Source organism: Fistularia commersonii, chromosome 10, assembly GCF_037954325.1.
Source record: "Fistularia commersonii isolate RoL2024-O1a breed Wild chromosome 10, RoL_Fcom_v1.0, whole genome shotgun sequence".
Taxonomy (NCBI): Eukaryota; Metazoa; Chordata; class Actinopteri; order Syngnathiformes; family Fistulariidae; genus Fistularia; species Fistularia commersonii.
In genome coordinates this window covers 6165102-6186013 of record NC_141293.1, presented here as the reverse complement: position 1 = coordinate 6186013, position 20912 = coordinate 6165102, and the positions used below count along the sequence as shown (strand labels likewise).

At 49.4% G+C, this 20912-nt stretch overlaps 1 protein-coding gene across 5 annotated transcripts in view; it reads left to right on the top strand.

Annotated features, from left to right (window-relative positions):
* Positions 1 to 2490: 2490 nt before the first annotated feature.
* The window catches only part of LOC147230168 (sickle tail protein homolog), a 35511-nt gene continuing 17089 nt past the window's right edge, over positions 2491 to 20912 (top strand). For all 5 annotated transcript variants that reach the window (XM_086153411.1, XM_086153409.1, XM_086153408.1 and 2 more), the window contains exons 1-12: positions 2491 to 2724; positions 7175 to 7491; positions 10103 to 10250; positions 10578 to 10776; positions 11308 to 11392; positions 13057 to 13333; positions 13479 to 13731; positions 13795 to 13968; positions 14148 to 14252; positions 14505 to 14530; positions 14908 to 15071; positions 16054 to 16229. In XM_086153411.1, coding sequence (XP_086009537.1) covers positions 2496 to 2724; positions 7175 to 7491; positions 10103 to 10250; positions 10578 to 10776; positions 11308 to 11392; positions 13057 to 13333; positions 13479 to 13731; positions 13795 to 13968; positions 14148 to 14252; positions 14505 to 14530; positions 14908 to 15071; positions 16054 to 16229 — 2153 coding nt within the window. In that variant the 5' untranslated portion in view covers positions 2491 to 2495. The remainder of the gene's footprint in view (positions 2725 to 7174; positions 7492 to 10102; positions 10251 to 10577; positions 10777 to 11307; positions 11393 to 13056; positions 13334 to 13478; positions 13732 to 13794; positions 13969 to 14147; positions 14253 to 14504; positions 14531 to 14907; positions 15072 to 16053; positions 16230 to 20912) is intronic.

Genomic DNA, 20912 nt, shown 5'->3' with positions numbered 1-20912 from the left:
GACACTGAAGGAGAACAATGGACCATCTGGGAGCAGGAACAATGGAGGGGGGCTCAAAGGAGGGAGCGGGGGGTGAGGAGGAGGAGGAAGGGGGAAAGTGGTAGAAACAAACTGAATGTATTGATGTTAAATCAGTTCATTGGTCTGCCAGGTTGATCGTAATTACATTTCAGTGATAGACAGATGGATCAGAACGCAGTTCTGAAATCAGGAATGTCATGTCTAGAATAATATACCCGGTAAATATTTATGAAAATACCAGTCATGAATCTTCTTCTTCTTCTTCTTCTTCTTCTTCTTCTTCTTTTGGATTTTCCCGTCAGGGGTCTCCACAGCGAGTCAACTTTCTCCATCTAACCCTATTCTCTGTATCTTCCTCTCTCACACCAACTACCTTCATATCCTCTCTCACTACATCCATAAATCTTCTCTTTGGTCTTCCTCGAGACCTCTTGCCTGGCAGCTCCAATTCCAGCATCCGTCTACCAATATATTCACTATCCCTTCTCTGTACATGACCGAACCATCTCAGTCTGGCTTCTCTGACCTTTCCTCCAAAACATCGAACATGTGCCGTCCCTCTGATAGACTCATTCCTGATCCTATCCATCCTGGTCACTCCCAAAGAGAACCTCAACATCTTCATCTCTGCAACCTCAAATTCTGCCTGCTGTCTTTTGGTCATTGTAACAGTTTCTAGTCCATACATCATCGCTGGTCTCACCACTGTCTTGTACACCTTTCCTTTTATTCTGGCTGATAGTCTGCTATCACATAGAACCCCTGACACTTTTCTCCACCCATTCCAACCTGCTTGGACCCGTCACTTACAGTCAGGAATAATAATATGAAATATTTCATTAATGTAAGTTATGTATAGTGCTGTAACATATGTATTGTATCAGTTATGTAAGATATCGGTTATGTATAGCAGTATAAAATCTTAATAATAATTAAATCGGCTGTGTATAACTATATAAAATCCTCATAATAAATAAATCGTTGTGTATAACAATATAAAATCTTTCTATAATGAAAACAGTTGTGTAACACAATGTAAATGTAACTGAACAGAAATGTAAACGTGGCCTTCATGTACTTCTCCTTATATGAATGTATGACTTTTCGTTTCTTCCGATCAGAAGGAACCGATCATGTATCGACCTCCTATCAGGACGGAAGTCGAACCTCCATACGGTTATGCCGCCTCCCCGATGCCCTTGGCCCGCTGCCGCCCTCTGCTGGCTGCTACTCGGAGCCGCCAGTTCGATGATCCGATCGATATTGACCCGATTTCATTTGTTTTCCTCTACATTCGCTTCCGTAAAGTTCCGGTAGACATGAGACACGGAACCGGGGCATCCGGACGGGATTCTTCCTGAGCCCGGCTGCCCCGAACCCAGCCCAACACAGCCTGGCTGACCTGGTTGGCTGTGACTGGTTCACTGACCCATTCGATCGGAGCCGGCGCGGTTTCATTGATCCAAAAATCAGAATTCCAACTTCGCTGTGTTTTTTGGCGACGATTTTTTCCCTTGTCTCTTTAAAGGAAGGGAGGATGGGAGAAAGGAAGAAAGGAAAGATGAAAGGAAGGAGGGAATGTTCGTCCGTGTGTGTTGTGTGTGTAACCTCTCTGGTCTTCCTTCAGACCTCCTGCCTGGCAGCTCCACCCTCAGCATCCTTCTACCTCCTCTGTCCATGTCCAAATCATCTCGGTATAACTTTATCTCCAGGACATCTACCATGTGCTGCCCTTTGATAGACTCCTTCCTGATCCTGATCTCCTGAAGCGAACCTGATCCTGAAGAGAATCTTCGCATCTTCACTTTTCCTGCCTTCACCTCCGCCTCCTGGTCTTCTCCTTTGTCACCACTGGAGGGCAGCAGACAGCAGCAGAAAATCACCGTTCTCTTGAGTCATAAACCCCAACACTACCACTACTACTACTACTACTACTACTACTACTACTAGTACTGTAACACAGTACTCTACTACTAGTAGTACTATTACACAGCACTCTGCTACTTCTAGTACTACTACCACTGTAATACAGCTCACTATTACTACTCTACCACAGTACTGTACTGCTACTAGTAGTGTTACTATAACACAGTTATAGTTCTCTCGGGGGGGGGGGGGTTGTGGTTGACCCTTCTTCTAGGAGGAGGCAATGGAGGTACATTAGAGTGGTGGAGAGAGAGTGAGAAAGGGTGAAACGTGAGAGATAGGGGTGAGAGATAGGGAGAGGGGGAGGAAGAGGGAGGGTGGGCTCTCCCAGAGGAGTTCAGGCTCTCACAGGAGAGAAACAGTGAGAGGAGGAGGAGAGAGGGAACAACGCTCTTTATCTCACTGCGTTCTGCCTTGAATCCCAGGACAGCATCCGAAGGTCTGAGGACCTCAGAGCCACAAGCAAGAGCAAACCCAGGAGGACAGGGGCTCAGAGCCCGGTGTTGCAGAAGGAGGAGCCAAGCGGCAGCGGAGTTCTGCTGGTCCAGATGTCCCGTCTGGCCCGACCCGGGTCTGGGGGTTCTAAGAGCTCCAGGAAGGAACGTCCAGAGAATCGTTCCTGCATGCTGCGCATCGGAGAGAGGCTGATGAGGGCAGGCAGTGAAGGGAACCTGGTCCAGAGAGCCCTGACTGCCCCCACGCAGAACCTGGGTTCTACTGCTGGGCTGGAGAATGCTGGTGTCAAAAAGGAATGCCCAGGGAAGAACCCTGCCGAAGGTAAGGCCATAGCCCACTCCGGAGGTCCGGGCTCTGCTCGGAGATTATCACCATGTAGTTATAGAGTTCTCTGCAGCCAGGTTCCACAGTCCCATGTGACCCCGTTCGTTTAGTTCTCCTCAGCGGTTCTTTGGGACGTATTCTGCATGCAGGTTCCACCGTGTGTGTTGGGTCTGATCAGAGGAACCCTCAGTGGGAAGCTGAAGGTCTGTGTCTGAGCGGGGGTCCAGGAGATGAAGCTCTGATACTGGTTCTCCTGGTTGTGAGCTTCTGCCCATCACGGTCAGGGCTCATCGAGAGAATGTAGTGGTTCTTTGATCCAGAGTGAATGTATGAAATGAGGGCAGAAGAGATGGGCTCGTCCTCAGCAGAACTTTGGATGTGAAGATGATGAGAGTGGAAGGACAAGTATGTGTGTGTGTGTATGTGTGTGTGTGTGCGCACAAGGAAGCTCATCCCATCGGACGGCTGCTGGGTTGCAGTGAGTCCGATGTTCCTCTGAAGCTCCATCTTCTGCGTTTTTTTCTAATCAGACATTCTTTCTGGTACGTTCTCCTGCGCTTCATGTCCCCATGAGTCAGACACCCCGCAGCACTGTGTGTGTGTTATAATTAGGCAGGATGACTAAGTCCTACCTTGTATGCGTGTGTGTGTGTGTGTGTGTGTCAGTGAGGAGGTCTGATGTCTCTCCAGGTTCAGCTCCAGGCAATGCCTGGATAAGAGATTTTAACCTGTGCATGGATGTGGCAGGAACAGGGACGTGCTTGGCTGTCACCATGACGACAAAGGTGAACACAAGTTCGGAGGAGAAACTTTTAGCTCAGGACTTTGTTTCCACGGAAACAACACACACACACACACACACACACACACACACACACACACACACACACGCACACACACAAAGGGCCAGATTATTCTAAGATGTGCGACACACCAACGGCGACCATGCAGCAGTTCCCCCTGAAGGAGCTTCGACTGGAGCTCCTCCCTCAGAGGTTCTCACTGATGGTCTCCATGGTAGGATGGTGCCTTCTCTGCTGCCCACCCCCCTCCACCAAGTGCCATCACGGCCCATTTCATACATGGAGGCTCAGATGTCACAAAGTCCTCCGCTGTGGAGGCAGAAGATCTCATTATCTCCATCCAGGGCAGGACACTGGAAGGGTCATGTAACTCGAAGTTTGTCCAACTAAACTAGTAAACCACACACACACATATGCATGCAAGCACGCACGCACGCACACACGCACGCATGCAAGCACACACACACACACAGGCAGACATTCCAGTGCTGTATGTGTGGTGTCTGGTGTGTATTCGCTGTGGGTGTTGTATTGGACACACACACACGTCGGTGGAGTCCAGGGGATTAAAGCCCAGAGCAGCTTTCCCTCTATCATCACATTCTTCCTTTTGATGGGGGGGAGATAATCTGCCTCTAGACTGGGGGGATGGGGTGTTCTGGTCCAATGACTAAAATGCCATAACACAGAAAAGAGTTGACAGCACAGGAAATGACAGGAAACACAGTTATCATTGTGAGAAGATCCTGGAGCCTCGAGGTCCCAACATCTCAGCACTCAGATGCGTTCCTCATGTCCGGATGGCAGAAATGTTTGTGTGTGTGGTTCCCATGGCCATTCACCCGGGCTGTGTCTCCCTGAAACCCACTGGGAAGCAGTGACAGCTAACAAAGCAAACCGGCGGTAACCATTTGTAACTGGCGGTGACCTGTAGTAACAAGCTGCACCTGGTACAGATAATATCAGGCTGTAACAGGCTGCTGCCACCTAATACACAAACACACACTCCAGAGTGGCTGCTGCCGTAGGGTGAAGGAAGTCAGATCCTGACCCCCTCCTGCAGAAGGTCTCCAGTCCCAGGATGCAAATAGACCCCAACCTGGGAGGGTAGTCACCTTTGAGACGACAGCCAAACTCAGATATCCATCATCAGCTATCAATAATCAGCCATCAATACTCATATGTCAATAGCCAGGTATCAATAAATAATCAATATGATACTTTCAACTGTCTAGTTCCTGATTGTCTCCCAGGCACTTGCATTAACCCTTTAATGATTTTGTTGCCATATATATATATATATATATATATATATATATATATATGCCCCCCCAACACACACACTTGATGGCTTTGACTGACAGCTGTTTGCTGGGACCCTACCACAGCGCTCCTCTCTGGATGAAGGCCCGTGTTTGTGCGTGTGTGTGTGTGTGTGTGTGTGTGTGTCCATCTCCTTGGCTGCGTGGTCTGATTGGTCCTGACAGAAGCAGTGCTGGTTCATCTCAGTCTCCTGTTTCCAGGCCCTGCAGACCCCCTCCCCTCCCCCGCCTCAGTGAGCACCGATTGCCGGAGGAAGCGGCTGCTCGTCCTGCCAACATCTCCAGCGTCCCTGTTCTGACGTCCGGCGCTGCACGTGTCCCTGCACATCACATCAGCGCCACTGCTGCCGGGCCTCAGCGCCGTCCTCCTTCGGGTCATGTGACCGCCCAGGATGGAAACGAAAAGGCTTTGGTCACGTAAAGCTGCAGAGCCTCCATTGGGGGTTGGGGCTCCTCGCCTTGTCACTCTGGGTTCGTCTGCAGAGGACATCCTCCTGCTGATGTTCTACAGGGAAGCAGATGAAGGGGTTAGCCTCCTTCTGCTGCAGGAGGAAGGAAGGATGAGGGTATTAAGGTGAAGACCGAGCTTGCACCAACTTAGTTAATTAACAACAGTAAAACCCCTCAGAGATGTGAAGTTCTCCAGACCAGTCTATTGGAAGCCCCTCCCCCTTCAGACCTGCACCTGCTAATTGGATGAGCCCTTAAGGAGGTGTGTAATTGATGATGGGATCCAAACCTTCACACAACAATGGGCGACATGAAGACGTCCTGCAGGCCCTCTGTGAACTAGATCATTCAGATCTGCTCTGTCAACGGGGGGCAGAAAGGGAATGGGGGGTGGGGGGGACAAAATGAAGGAGGGACAAATCAGAGCGCAGAAAGAGCGTTGTGGGAGTGGAGGTTCGGTTTCTGAGGTTCTCCTGGTTCACTGATGGTCGTTATACAGTAGCCAATCATATGGAGGCACTTGGTTAGGTAATCACCATCTGTGGAGGGTATAGCTCCAGGAGCACAGAATGCTGACATCATGACCCCCCAGTGGGCACCTGAATAGACTCCAACCCTGGCGGCCAGTTAGAACCTTCCAGAGAGGTTGTGATCTGCTAGCAGAACGTCAGAACCATGGAACCCTCCTGAGAGGGTTTTACATTCTCCTTAGAACACCAAACCTGTTTTCTCTGATCAGCCGGAATGTCCTCCGAGGGGCGAAGCCTGGTGACCTGCTGATCCGTGAAAAGCCCCACCCACTTTCTCAGCAGGGGATCCTGCCCAGGATGCGGCAGCACCATCTTACAGGAAGTAGATGAGACTGGGTGTTTCTCCAGCTGGAGTGGAGACATGATCCACGGCACAGACACTCGGTTGCCACTTGACCTTTGCTGGAAGTAGCTGACGTGACAGCTGTGCTGGACGAGTGGGAGCAAGAAGTAGTCCTTTGGGACCTTCTGGTTGCCAGCTACCTTCTACAGGTCCCCGCTGCCCACAAGACCTTTCTTTAGAGGAACCTGCAGCTGAAGAACATGCCATGAGAACACCATTGGTGGCAGTACTGCAGGCTGGCATCAGTGCTACACAGACCTGAGCTCCAAGGGGGTGTTCTTTGGTTGAACCATGGAGGATGATGTGGTTCTTCAGGGTTCTCCAGTCAGATTCAGGTTTTAAAAAGGAAGAAAAAGCTCAACTTCCACTAATGGTCATGTATGTGTGTGTGTGTGTGTGTGTCATGTATGCCACTACATGAAGATTAGGGGATGCTGTGATGCATCTTTTATTTTTAGCTCCTGAATCTGTTGTTCTCATTATATGCTGAGCTGCATATTATTCTGTTTTTACAGGGTTCCAGTGACACATACACATGAATGATTCAGTCAAGGCTCAACAGGGAAATGATGATTATCAAATTCCTGAATAATTTTAGAATAAAATTTTAATCCATGATCTGATTACAGATGAATGATTTCACAATAGAAAAGATGGGCATTTAATCTGATTACAGACATTTCGGAATGAAAATAAGCAAGAAAATTCAGGGTTCTGATCTGCTGGTGGACTGGGTTCACTCTGAGGGTTCTACCCATGTTCTCCTGCTTAGGTTCTCCAGATTCTCCATGTTCCTCCCCTAGTCTCAAAACTGTTAGCAGGATAATTGAAGACTCTTCAGGTGTAAATGAGAGTGAATTGTTGAATGATTGACAGCTGACGGGTTCATATTCCATCCTCTTGGCTGTAACACTGTGTACCTTGAGAGTGCCGTTTAAAAGCTGGTGACGCGTTTGGACCTCCCAACATGAAGGTGGCTCATCCTGTGTGTCCCCTCAGACCCTGCATGTCCTGCCACCAGAGACCCCACCCCCAGGAGCCCTGGCCCCAGAGGCTCTGCCATCGTGATGGAGGTTGGCGCTGAGCGGCAGCTGCAGAGGAAGCACCAGACCAGGGCCGGCCGCCTGCCTGGTGACCCCAACTCGGCCTGGCATCCCCCCGGCTCTGCCCCCTGCAGGGACACCGAGCTGGACGACCTGATGCCACAGCACTTGGAGGTGGAGGGGAAGAAGGAGGTGTTCCTGGAACACCTGAGGCAGAAGTATCCTCATCCCGCTGCCATCATCACAGGCCAGCACGAGCATCATCGGGAGCAGGTGACAGCTATCCATCACAGTATGGAGGGTTCTCCATGTTCTCCTGCCTGGGTTCTCCATTGTCCCCCCACAGTACAATGGTTCATTGAAGACTCCGAAGTGTCAGTAGTTGTGAATCAGAGGGTGAATGTTGTATGTCTTGTATAATGACCTCCAGATGACCTCCTCAGGCTGCATGATCTTCACCAGACTCTCCCAAGGTCTCCAGTCATCCAGGTCCAAGCAGGTCCAAACATCAGATAGGCAGGAGATCACTGTCTGTGTGTGTGTGTGTTTGTGTTTGTGTGTGTGTGTGTGTGTGTGTGTGTGTGTGTGTCTGTGTGTGTGCGTCTGTGTGCAGAGGATGAGTGCTGTAGACACACACCTGCCCAACAGGTCAGGCCGCATTTCCAGAGGAGGAGTTGGGTTGTTGACACGGGTGGAGACAGCGGTGTTTGCGGGGTGACTCATCAACAGGCGCGCGCACACACACACGGAGACTAACGACGTGTTGGAGAAGACTCTACGTCCGGTTACGTCCAGGTGAACGTCCGGTTCACGGTAGCAGAAGGTCTCGCGCTGCAGCCCTCCGTCAGGTAAGCCCTTCCCACCTGTCGGCAGGTGGAACGAGCTAATTCGGATCATACGGCCCGGCGGTCCGGTCCGCCGGCACCGGGAGCCACCGCCTCCTCAACCGGGCTCCGTTGGGTTTCTGGAGTCTCGGCCCCGAACTCTGCTTAGAAATCCCTCGCTTTTCCGTTCCTCCAGCTCGTGGCTCTCCCACGTCATACAAAGCTGCCAAACAAACACACAAACGGAGCGCCCGCGCTCCGGCCGGTGTCACGCAGAGCAGCGCAGATTCATTCGTTGTTTTGTCGCGTCCCGCCTTGGAACCTCCCCACGCGGCTCGGCACCTGCACTGGTGAAATCGCCATTCTCACTGGAGCTAAGGTGCATCTCTGACGGCCGCCACGTATGGGTTCTCTTCTGTCCCCCAATGCCTTAGGAACCCCTCAGGCGGTGAGCTTGAGGAGCTGCTGAAGGGGCTGCTGAAGGTGCTGATGGAAGTGCTGTGTTTACGCTCTTGTAACCTGACACCTGTCCTTCAAACATCTACTGGAAAAAAACAGACAAAACAGACAAACTGGCTCCATTAGGAACATTAGGTTCCATTAGGAACAGATGTCAGTGACACAGTGGTTTTGTCACTTGGGATACTGATATTTGATCTTCAACTGGTGACATCAATAACCCAGAGGATGTCACTGGTCCTCACTGCCTTCCAGGGTTCTTTGGAGAATGTGAGCCTCAGATAGCAGGGAGGGGACCCAGAGGCGGTGGAGCCTCAGCTGGGAGGTGGGGCTAGGAACATGTCGCTGTGTGAGTGTCAGTCTCCTGGAAATTTCTGTGCATGAGAAAGTGCACATTGATCATAGGCCTCATTGCTTGCCGGTTTACTCTGTGCATGTGGACAGACTCCTGTGTCTGGCTGTAAGAAGAAAGCAGTCCAGGCATTCCTGGAGCTGCTAGCTGCAGGCTAACTGGGGTTGGACGCAGGATGCTAATGGCTAATTGTTCCCAAATAGCAACTCCAATATCTTGGAGAACGCAGTAAATCAACATGCATGTAAATGCAGTTAATAAACACAATGGTATGTGCTGCTTAATGGTGTCCCAAGGATTGTACTCACATACAAGTACACAGTACACAGTGCAGTAGTAATCAAGTGTGATGCTAACATGGAAAGCAAGCCCTGCATCTCAGAGGACAATGGCTAAGTAGCATCCCAACATTATCACAGCTAAATCACACACACACACACACACACACACACACACACACACACACACACACACACACACACACACACACAGACATAAAGACCCTCTAGCAGCAGGTGCCTGGAGTATAAACCAAAATATCAGCTGACAGTGTAGCTGGAGGCCACGGCAGTCTGAGGAAGCTGACATTATTAGCGTTCTCCGCTTCATTAGGACACACACACACACACACACACACACACACACACACACACACAGACACACACACACACACACACACACACACACACACACACACACACACACACACTCACACACACCCCCACACACACACACTAACACACACACACACTCACATGTGTGATGTTCCTTGATGTTCAGTGAAACGTCCCATATCTTTCAGCCATCAGATCCAGTGCCCCACCCTATGTGCGCACACGCCAGCATCTCAGCAGTCATAAAATGATCTGCAGGCAGTAGTGGAAATTAGTTCATATTAGAGATCCACCCCCCCTCCCCCCACACACACTCATCTAAAACAAGGTTGAAACATGAAGGTGGAAGGTGAAGGTCTGAATATTTCAGGTTCCTCTGAACGTTCTAAAGCTCTGGGAAGCTGTCAAGCTCTCGGAGGCTCTCATGGTCAGGGAGAGTGTTTCAGAGACTCCGACTGTGACTGTGTCCAACCAGTTAACTGCCTCTGCTGCACTATCCACTTTCTGCTGTGTATGGGACATCCTAAAGCCCTGGGACATCCTAAAGCTCTGGGGTGTTGTAAAACAGTGTCAAATGATGGTTCCAGGTATTTGAACACAGTATGTAATAACCATGTAGTACCCTCTGTGTTCAGGTGAGGAGCCACTTGCCGAGCAGCCAAACGGAGCTGCCGCCGCTGGACATCATGTCTGATAGAGAAGATCCTCACATGATTTCCTTCACCAGGGGCTGTAGAACCCGGGCCAGTCTGCCTGCAGGATCCTCCAGGGAAACGTCTTGGGGTATGTGAGGGATCACACACACACACACACACACACACACACACACACACACACACACACACACACAGACACACACACACACATCCTGTCTTCTCTAACAGTCCATCTCATTCTAAATGAAGTGGTTTGGAGATCAAAACCTCCTCACAGCCAGGAGGGTCCTGGTTCTACACCAGGCTCTGTAGGTGTGAATTAGAAGGTGACTGGTTGTATAATTGACAGCGGACCTGTTTAGGTGAAGCCCCGCCCCCTGCTCCAGGGACAGCTGGGGTTGGCTCAGCCCCCTGGCACCTTGAGCAGGTCCTGATGCAGGAGATGTGTCTCCAGGTGTGCTGTACCTGCAGTTTGGCAAGGAGACCAGGCAAGTTACCATAGCAACGGGGCTGAGTGGCCTGGACGCCTTGAGGAGCCTCTTCGTGTCCGCCTTCCCCCAGCAGCTCTCCATGAAGATGCTCAGGTCTCCAAACATGGCCATCTCCATCAAGGACCCCCAACGTAACCTTTACTACCAGCTGGAGGATGTCAGGTGAGCACCTGACCACACCTTCACTGGGTCTTCATCATTGATCTGTACATCTCATCTTCTCACCTTTTATTTATACATCATTTTTTCTTTTAATTCTTTAGCCTCTCATCTTCGAAACTCTTCATCTTTTCAACTTATCTTGAATCTCTTCAGCTTTTAATCTTTTCATCTCTTCATCTTATCATCTTTTATTCTTTCACCTCATCTTTTCATCTTTCTATCTCTTCTTATGTAATTTTTTAGCTTTTTATCTTTCCAATTTTTTATCTATTCATGTTTTCCATTTATCTTTTCTCTTCCTTTTCATCTTTTCATCTTTCTACCTTTTTTTTCTCAATTTTTTTTTCATTTTATAATTTTTCCCTTTTCATCTTTAATGTTGTCATCATTCAATCTGTTCATCAGCCTATCTTTTTATTTTTGCATCTTTCTTCGGAAGAAACATTTTGAGTTTTTTACATTCAGTGTTTTCAATTATTATGAGAAGATGAGTGTCACCCAGCTATGTGTCACCCCTCTGTGTCCTTCTAGAAACATCACATCTCAGGCCTCCCTCAAAGTTTATCACAAGGATCCGTCGCAGGTCTTCAAGAAGCCAGTAGCGGCAGAGGGTCGGGTGAGTCGCCCCGGTGACATCGCCTTGATTATTTCTTCATTTTTACACTCACAGAAGCTCTGCCTCCCAGACAAACATGAGGACAAATATGGCTTCAGACTCATCCTCCTCACTTTGAGGAGAACATCTTTAGAAGCCATGGAACAAGAGGAGAAACAGAACCCAGCCTAGATAAATATTAGGCAAACACCAAACACATATACAGTACATATATATGTATATATGTGTGTGTGTACATATATATATTGCAGATACACAGCACCAGGCTGGTCCCATACAAAGATGATCTCCAAGCAGAATTTGATCCAGAATCCTTAAAGCCTTGAAAAGGCTTTAACCATTATGGACCTAGATCTTGTCCTGAATCTGTTCCTGGAACTGGATCAGGATATAATCTCAGGTTCTGGATTATAATCTGTAGATCTTTAGAAGGCCCTCCAGGTGGAGTAGGTCTTCCGTCTGCTTGTTCTTCAGTAGGCTGGGGTTTCACATGGAATATTTCTGATCTATCAATGAAACATCAGGGAGGTTCTGCAGGCAGATCGTTCATTAGGGGTTCACTGAGGACACACACACACACACACACACACACACATACACAAACACATACATACACACTCAAAGCCAAAGCCAGCCGCTGCTTGGCTTCAGAACATATCAGGCGCTGCCCTGTCTGGACTCTGGCCAATCAGAGGATGCGATGCTGCTGGCTGACAGACAGCCTGTCAATATCACCTCAGACACCAGCTGATGTTCCATGGTGGAACAGATGGGGTTCTACATTAGAACCAATCAGTTCTCTGGTTAGAATGTAACCATAATTAGAATGTAATGATTATCGATCCATGGGTTGCATCTGGATCTACATGTTCTCCTCATGGTCTCTCTCACACACACACACACACACACACACACACACACACACACACACACACACACACACACACACACACGCACAGATACTTTGTAGTTCCACTGTCAGATAAAGAAATTCAGAGGCTGGCTTGTCGGTTGCTGTTGGTTCCACGAGTTTCCATGTGGTTCCTACTGGTTCCAGGTGGTTCTGGGAGTCAGTACTCTGACAGGAGTCAGAATCCTCAGAATCCTTACCATAGGAATTCTCATAGTGTGGATGAAGACTGCAGTGAAGAAGAGCCTGCAGAGATGAATGGGTGAATGTGTCTCAGTTCCACCATGGAAGATGAGCAGCAGCTGGACATGTTCTGCTCTCTGCGTGAGGTCGTGTTTCTCAGAACCTGTTCCTTCAATCATAGATTCCTTAAAGAGATCAAGACCAGAAGTTTGCGTGAATATATACTGGGATTCGTTGCCCCACTGGAGGAATGACGTTCCTCCTGGGGCCTTATCTCTGCTGCTCAAACTCTCAGACATGGGGTTCTGATGGAGACCATGCCTAAAGTTCTGGTGGAGGAGCAGGTGGAGGAGCAGCCTTGTGTTCAGGGTGGGGAACGTTCAATGTTCTCATGTCTCTAAGATGTTCTTGTCGGTGGGAGGAGCCCGGTTCGTCCTTCTTGAAATTCCCTTTGGATAAAAGAGTCTGCCAAATGACTGTAATGTAATGTAACGTAATGTAATGTTCTGGCCATACCTGTACAGTATAAATGCATGTGGTTCCAGTCACCAATGTTCTGTGTTTCTTGCAGCTGTCCAAGGAGGTCCTGTATGGCAACCACAGTCCAGTCCACCGCCATGCTACTCTGCAGGGTCTGCAGGGCTCCATGTCCCCGCCCACAGTCCGCTCCATGCCCTCCTCCCCCTCCAGGATGGCCTATGGTGGGCGAGGATCGTTTGGGCTAGGAGGGGGGGCTGAGGGGGGGGTGGGCACGTTACCACGGGAACGGCTGTCAGGAGCTGGGGGGCGGACCGGTGCCCTCTGCGCGGGAAGCAGCACCATTTTGGAGCGCAGGGACGTCAAGCCAGGTGAGATCTGCCATCATGGTCCCGATCATCCAGTACCTATACCTCTCCACCACTTGGCCCCGGGAACCCAGGGTTCCATCAAACAAAACAAACTTGTAACTTTATATTCTGTGTGTGTGTATGTGTGTGTGTGTGTGTCTCTCAGATGAGGATGCAGGAGGTACCAAGAGTGTGGCGGTGTTCCGCGGGGAAGGAGTCTCTCACCAGAGCTCCTACTGCTCCTCTCTGCAGGACGGGGTGGGGGCGAGCAGGGGGGGGCTTTGGAGCTCCTCCCAGTGCAGCGCCCCCCCCTCCCTAGGCATGTTGGATGGGGGGATCCCAGGGCTGCAGCAGTACCGGGCCTCCATCAAACCTCTGGCAGGCTTTGGGGAGGGGCTGGAGACTCGCTCCCTCCACAGGTACCACCCAGAAACCCCTGCCCCACGTTCTCCTTGGGTTCTGACCCCTGTGTCTCCTCATAGACAGAAGAGCAGGAGGCCCAGTGAGGGGTTGCCTGCAGCGGGGCCCAGAGTGTCTCCTCTGCGGCACTCTCTTCAGCGGGACAGTGATGGCTCCACCCCTGTCTTCACCGATGGCCCAATGGAGGCTCCTGATAGACTGATCCACGGTCACATAACCACCAACCACATCCAGAGGTCTGTCCCATATTCTCATTGGCCAGTGGGCTGTGACTTTATTCATTGATTCCATGTGTGGTAAACACCTGGAACGGTAAAATGGACAGGTGATCTTCATCCCCAGCAGGAAACATCTACCACCTGATGTTCTGTGTGGAGAATATTCACTGACCTGAGTCTGACTGTGTGTTTGTCAGTGAGAGGATGAAGGCCATGGAGGAGCAGATCGCCAGCCTAACCGGCCTAGTCCACCACGCCCTGTCCCTGGGACCAGACCCGTCCCCCATTAGAGGACCCACCAGGTCAGAACCCAAGAACACAGGAACCTCAGAGCACAGCCTCCAGAACAATCAGTGGGTCTCCAGGACAATCGGATGGTTCTCTAGGCTGAGCAAACTGTCCTTGAGAACAATCAGATGGTCCTCCAGAACAATCAGTGGTTCTCCAGAACAATCAGTGGTTCTCCAGGACAATCTGATTATTCTCCTACCCAATATCAGTCATCAGAACATTATGTGAACGCTAATATGCTGATGCTCAGCTTCTGTCTGCAGGGAGAACAGCGGCAGAGCCAGAGATGGTGAGTTCACAGCTTCCTTGTTCAGCAATATGTTGGAGGAGAAACTCAGAACCTTTGTGCCAGGAGAACCCTGTAAAAGACAGGTAGAAGCCAGAATCTGGTCTTGTTGCTAGTCGAGCTTTAAATTTGAAACATCGGTCACTTCCCCTCCAGTCAGGTTCCACCAGAGGCCAGATCCACCCAAAGGTTCTTGGAGTTTTAGAGCCCCATTCCCACCAATCATAATGTCCTGTCTTGTCAGTCAGCAGTATTCTGAGAAGACTGGGCATGTCTGATGAACCATTTCGGATTTAGAACCCATCATTTACATTGGAGCTGGAACGAAGGTCTTCTGCTCTCTGCTTCCAGAATGATTTCTACCCCTCTTTCTTCTTCAGGTCTTCCCTCTGAGCCAGGGGATGCTTCGATTCAAACCTCCAGCCCCACCCCTGAAGCGCCCCAGGCCCTGCCCCCCCTGGGGGTGCTGAGGCAGAACTTGGCTTCAGCCAAGAGGAACGTGTGGGAGCTGCGGCTGCAACTCAACCATCTCAGGAACCTGCAGGTACTGTTGGTGGAACATCTTACTGGTATTAACAGACAACAGTGGCACATCTCATGACAGAACTCAGCAGAACTTTGATCACAAGCATCATCTGACTGCTGTTGATCTCCAGAACTAACCAGGTCACATTCTCCACCTAGAAAACAATAGCTTCTTTTCAAATGAGGTGCTTCAGAACATCCAGAGGGTCCTGGTTCTAGGACAGGGTTGGACTGGGTTCTATGTGTATCCCCATATTCTCCTGTCCAAGCTGTCGCTATGTGGAGTCTCCATGTTCTCCCCCTGCTTGCCAGCATTCTGTCTGTGTGGTGCACCCATGTTCTCCTGGCCTGCCTGGGTTCTCTCTGTGTGGAGTCTCGATGTTCTCCTCTGTTTGCCTGGGTTCTTTCTGTTCTCCTGTCTGGGTTCTCTCTGTTCTCCAGCCTGGGTTCTATCACTGCATAGTCTATATGTTCTGCCCTGTCTGCCTAGTTTCTCTCTGTGTGGGGTCTCCGTGTTGTCCTGCCTGGGTTTCTCCAGGCTCTGCATCTTCCTCCCCAGTCCAAAACCTGTCAGCAGGTCCATTGAAGACTCTAAACCAGGGGTGTCAAACTCCAGGCCCATGGGCCGGATTAGGACCGTGAACAGGTTTAATCCGGCTCGCAAAGCTAAAAAATACGAGGTTTGAGGAGTGAATTGAACAATAGGTACGTAACAGTCGTTCATATGTCATGATTTTACCCATCCGGCCCACCTTCGAATAGATATTCCCCCGTGCTGCCCCTGAGCTAAAAGTTTGACACCCCTGCTCTAAAGTGTCCGAAGGTGTCAATGAGATGATGATTGCTGGATATCTGTGGCTGACAGTCATTGATTGCTGACTGTCCAGGTTAAACCCCGCCCCTTGGTCCAGGGCCAACTGTGATTGGCTCTGCCACCCAAGCACTGGTGTGGCAGACATAGGATGAAATTCCCGTCCTGAGACTGAGGCACTGTCTTCCAGCTTTCCAACCAGGATGCCGTGGGCTCCATGCTGCGGACAGCGGGCCAGGCGCTGCTGGTGGTGATGTTTGACCTCCTGGCTCGTTCCGAGGAGGTGGTCCGCGGACGGAGAGCCCAAATGGAGGGGGAGAGGATTCATTACCTGGCTGCAGAGGAAAACATCCTCCAGCAGCTCAGGTGAGTCTGGTGATGACAAGTTTAATCCATAGCTAACACAGAAGTTCTCCCTCACCCATTTTCCCAAGATCTCAAGAACTTCAGGGATGGTAAAAAGCAAGGTCAGGGTTCAGGAACCAGGATGTTTTGGGATGTCAAAGTCAGCCTTATTGTCAATATCTCCACATGTGCCGGACATGCAGAGGAATCAGATGTTGTTTCTCACAATCCCACAAAAAGTATAAAGTATAAAGAGATATAGACTGATATTTGAGTACCAGCAGAATTCTTTTTTTTTCTAACCATTTAGTAACATGATTGTATATGGACAATAGCAGCATGAAGGTTTTCAGTGCAAAGTCGCCGTAGTGCAAAGAAAAAAGATAAGAAAGTGACAATGTTTTGGTATGTTATCGGAGTCCAATGCAGACCAGAGGGAGAGAGCTGGGCATCCGAGGGGGAGGGGCAGTGTGTGTGTGTGTGTGTGTGTGTGTGTGTGTGTGTGTGTGTGTGTGTGTGTGTGTGTGTGTGTGTGTGTGGTGGGGGTGAGGGGCTGAGGGGGCTGCAGCATCTTGGGTTGGGCTGGAATGTAGGGAGTGGGATTGTAGGAAGAGAGTTCAGCATCCTCGCAGCTTAACATATGAAGCTCTTGGTGAGTCTGGTGGAGTGGGTCTGGAGGCTCTGGTACCTTCTCCCTGAAGGCAGGGAGAAGTCCTGTGAGTGGTATAGCTTGCATTGCTCACAATTGAGGATGCTTTACGGGTGACGCAGCTGGTGTGTATGTCTTTCAGGGGGGGAGTGGGACTCAGATGATCATTTCAGCTGTGTTCAGGATGCGCTGCAGAGCTGCTCTGTTGTAGCCCGTGCAGCTCCAACCCCACACAGTGATACAGCTAGTCAGGATGCTCTCAATGGTGTCCTGGTAGAAGGTGTGCATGATTGGTGTGGGGCCTTTCGCTTGCTTGAGTTTGCGAAGGAAGTAATGGGGCTGCTGTGCCTTCTTCATCAGTGATGCGGTGATGGTGGTCCAGGAGAGGTATTCACTGATGTGCATGCCCAAGAATTTAGTGCCGCTTACACTCTTGACAACAGCGCCATTGATGGTCAGTGGGGAGTGCTTGGTAAGGCCTCTCTGGAAGTCAACAACAATCTCCTTGGTCTTGCTGATGTTCAGCAGGAGGTTGTTCTAAAATACGTGTTTAGAAGGTCGATGATCTTCCTGTAGTGGGTCTTGTCGAGCAGGGGCAGGTGACTGAGAACGCAGCCCAAGGTGCTGATGCTGTTCGAGATGTTGTTGCCGACTCTTACTTGTTGTGGCCTCTCACAGAGGAAGTCTAGCAGCTAGTTGCAGAGGGAAGTGTTGAGCCCCAGCTGTTGTAGTTTTGTGATCAGCTGTTGTGGGATTATGGTATTGAACTCTGAGTTGAAGTCCAGGAACAGCATTCTCACATAAGAGTCTTTGGTGTCCAGGTGGGTTAGGACTGTTTGGAGAGCTGAGCATATTGCATCCTCTGTCGAGCATTTGGCTGGGTACGCAAATTGGTAGGGGTCTAGAGTAGGTGGGAGGATAGTTCTGATGTGTGCCATGATTAGTTGTTCAAAGCACTTCATGATGATGGGGGTCAGTGCTACAGGGCAATACTCATTGTAACTGGATGGGGCGGGTTTCTTTGGCATGGGCATGATGACATGTCAGGAAACATTCCTTGGAGGTGCAGCTGGAACTCAGCTTGAGACGTGGAACTTTAGCCTTTTGAGGTTCCAAACCTTTAGCGGTCTGAAGAGACTGGCGCTCCACAGAGGCTGACAGCGCACATGACCTGCCCTCTGATACCTGGGTCTTATGGATTGGTAGATGTGAGGAGCTTCAAGGAGTCAGGAGGTCTGGCCTTAGTGTATGATGAATGATTCATTGACATGAAGACTCTCCTGCAGAAGGGTCAGGTGTTTCTCTTGAGGGAGCAGGAGTCAAAATTCTGAATACCCAACAAACACTGGACCAACAGCATCACCTCTGTAACGGTAATGGTTATATGGTACTGGTACTGGTTATATCTTGAATTAGATGATGGATCCCATTGACCTTATAACCCAACCTGATGAAAGGCTCAGATAGAGAAAATATCTTGTGTCTTTGAAGGCTCTTGGACCTCCAGGTCGGTCTACCATTATCAAGTCCAAACTCTGAGATATTCCTCATCTCATCCAAGAGGCTTCTTTAGTTCTAATTGTGGAGAGCTTCTGGTCTGTGACTGCTGGAATGTTAAACAGGTAAGAGTCCCAGCAGCTCACCTTAGGTGATCCTGAGTGGAGCCAAACTACAGTAGCCAGGTCTGGTGCTAGCATCTTATCCAAACCTGAGGAGGAACATGGAAACAGGAAAGATGATGTACAAGAAGAAAACGGTAGAACCCAAAATATTCTAAGTCTAACCTGGAGACGTGGAATGGCTCAGATGTTTATGTTCATGCATTTACAAAATTATGTATATAGATATGAATTGCACATAGAACTGAAGAATGTACAGATGGTCTACAGAGCCAATCTGGAGCTGGTCTTCAGTCTCTGGTAGAAGCTGGTCTTCAGTCTGGGGTAGGAACTGGTCTTTAGTCTGAAGTAGAAGCTGGTCGTCAGTCTGAGGAAGTAGCTGACCTCCTGGTTCTGTGACTGTGGAGGGCTTTGTAGCATCTACCTTCAGTGTCCTGCTGGGCGTTTTCCACCCGTGCAGGGGTGTGTACTGCCCAGGTGAGGTCCTTGGAGATGTATGCTCCAAGGAACCTGATGATGGACACCCTTTCCACTCTCCCACTGTTGATGTAGAATGCAGAGAAGCCCTCAACCTAGGGTCTCCTGAAGTTCATGGCAAGCTCTTTAATCTCTGCAGCGTTCAGAGTGGTAGTTCACTGGGCTCTAGTCCACCAGCTTCCAGATCCCCATTCTTCCATATTTCCTCTCCCAGCACCCCCGTCACATGTTTTTACTCCTACAAAGGTTAATGCAGCCCCCTCTGACCTTCTCTGTATTTCTACATCAGCATTCTCAAAGCAAGTACTGTACCTGTAGTACTCATTTGTATGAAACCATACTGCTGCTCATAAATGCTCTCCTCAGCCCTATCTTCAATCTAGCTCCACTCCCCCTCCACTATTTTATTGTTTGGTTACTAATTTTTACTCCTCTGAAGTTACCACAACTCTGCATGTCTCCCCAAGCACTGCAGTACAGATAGATATAGAAGTAGGATGTTCCAGCTTCAGGTAATTACGGCTCTCCAGCTGGTGGAATGTAGCAGTGGTGGTTCTAGGAGAAGGTGGGAGTCGAAGAATGTGGTGAGGGATGAGAATGTGACTCATACTGGTTTTGGGTTCCTAGGACGGTTCTCAGGCGTGTGGTTGCTTGTACCCAACACAATTGTACTTTGTGTGTGTGCGTGTGTGTGTGTGTTTGTGTGGGAGTGAGAGTGAGTGAGAGTGAGAGAGAGAGAGAGAGAGAGAGAGAAAGAGAGACTGAGCATGTCTTTCATTGTAGAACACAATGTTATACAAGTTTTTTCCCAGTACTTTCTCCTGTACCTAAAAATAGAAGAGCTGTGATTGTGATGTCAGTGGTTCTTGGAAGTTTTAGGAGTAGGATTCTGTTTTACCCCTGGTCACATGAAAATGATCAGATTTGATCCAGCCTCCACCCCCAGCCCAGAATAGCTGAAGTCCAGGTTTAATCCTGCAAAGAGATCAGAAGGACAGGAACTCTGAAGGTACCAAACTATCTCAGTTGAATACCTCTGACTGAGGGTCTTGATTCAGACCATTCCAGTACCGGTGAATGTGAATGCTGTGCATGCTTTGTATGCATGAGGTCCTGGGTTCAATCCCTGGCATCTCCACTGTTAATTGCATTGGATAAAGGCATCTGCCAAATGACTGTGTTCTGTTCTGTTGTATTAATGATGAGACAGTGGTTGTCAGTGTGACAAAAGTGTCATAACTGTGTAATAACGGCACAAGAGCCATTTTGTCTCAACAGCAGCGTGTGTAACGTTAAGGAAATTTATTTAATGTCAGATGATCACAAACTCAGTGCAGTAAAAGTTTTTTGAACACTGAGCAGATCTTCCTGCTGTTGGGAGACGGTTTGTCAGAATAACTTACACATACACACACATGCATACAAACACACACACACATGCATACAAACACACACACACACACACACACACACATACACACACACACACACACGCACACACACACACAAACACACGCGCATTTGTGGACATGGTCCAACAGGTTTACCTGGTTCACTGTTTATGAGCTACTCATATCAGGACAGCAACTCTGATGTTCCATGACAGCCAGGCAGAAGAACCCTCTGGGCGGTTACTGTGATGGATCCTGTGAGGATCAGGCCAGTTCTTTGCTGATGGGGGTTCCATGGAGTAACACGATTGGGGAGGGAACATCTGTTCTTTTATAACTCAGACACCTTAGTCCAGTAGAACAAGGTCCAGAACACCTTCTTGGAGGACAGTGGTCTGACCTGGTGAAAAATTACGTCCTGACTGAACAATCAGAATCTCACACCGTCGGTCCAACACACCGGCTCCACTGAACTGGCTGTTAAGGCATTGCTGGTATTATTATGGGTTATTAATTTATATGTCATTGATAGTGCTGCTGTTTCTAAAATGGTATCCATCCATCCCAG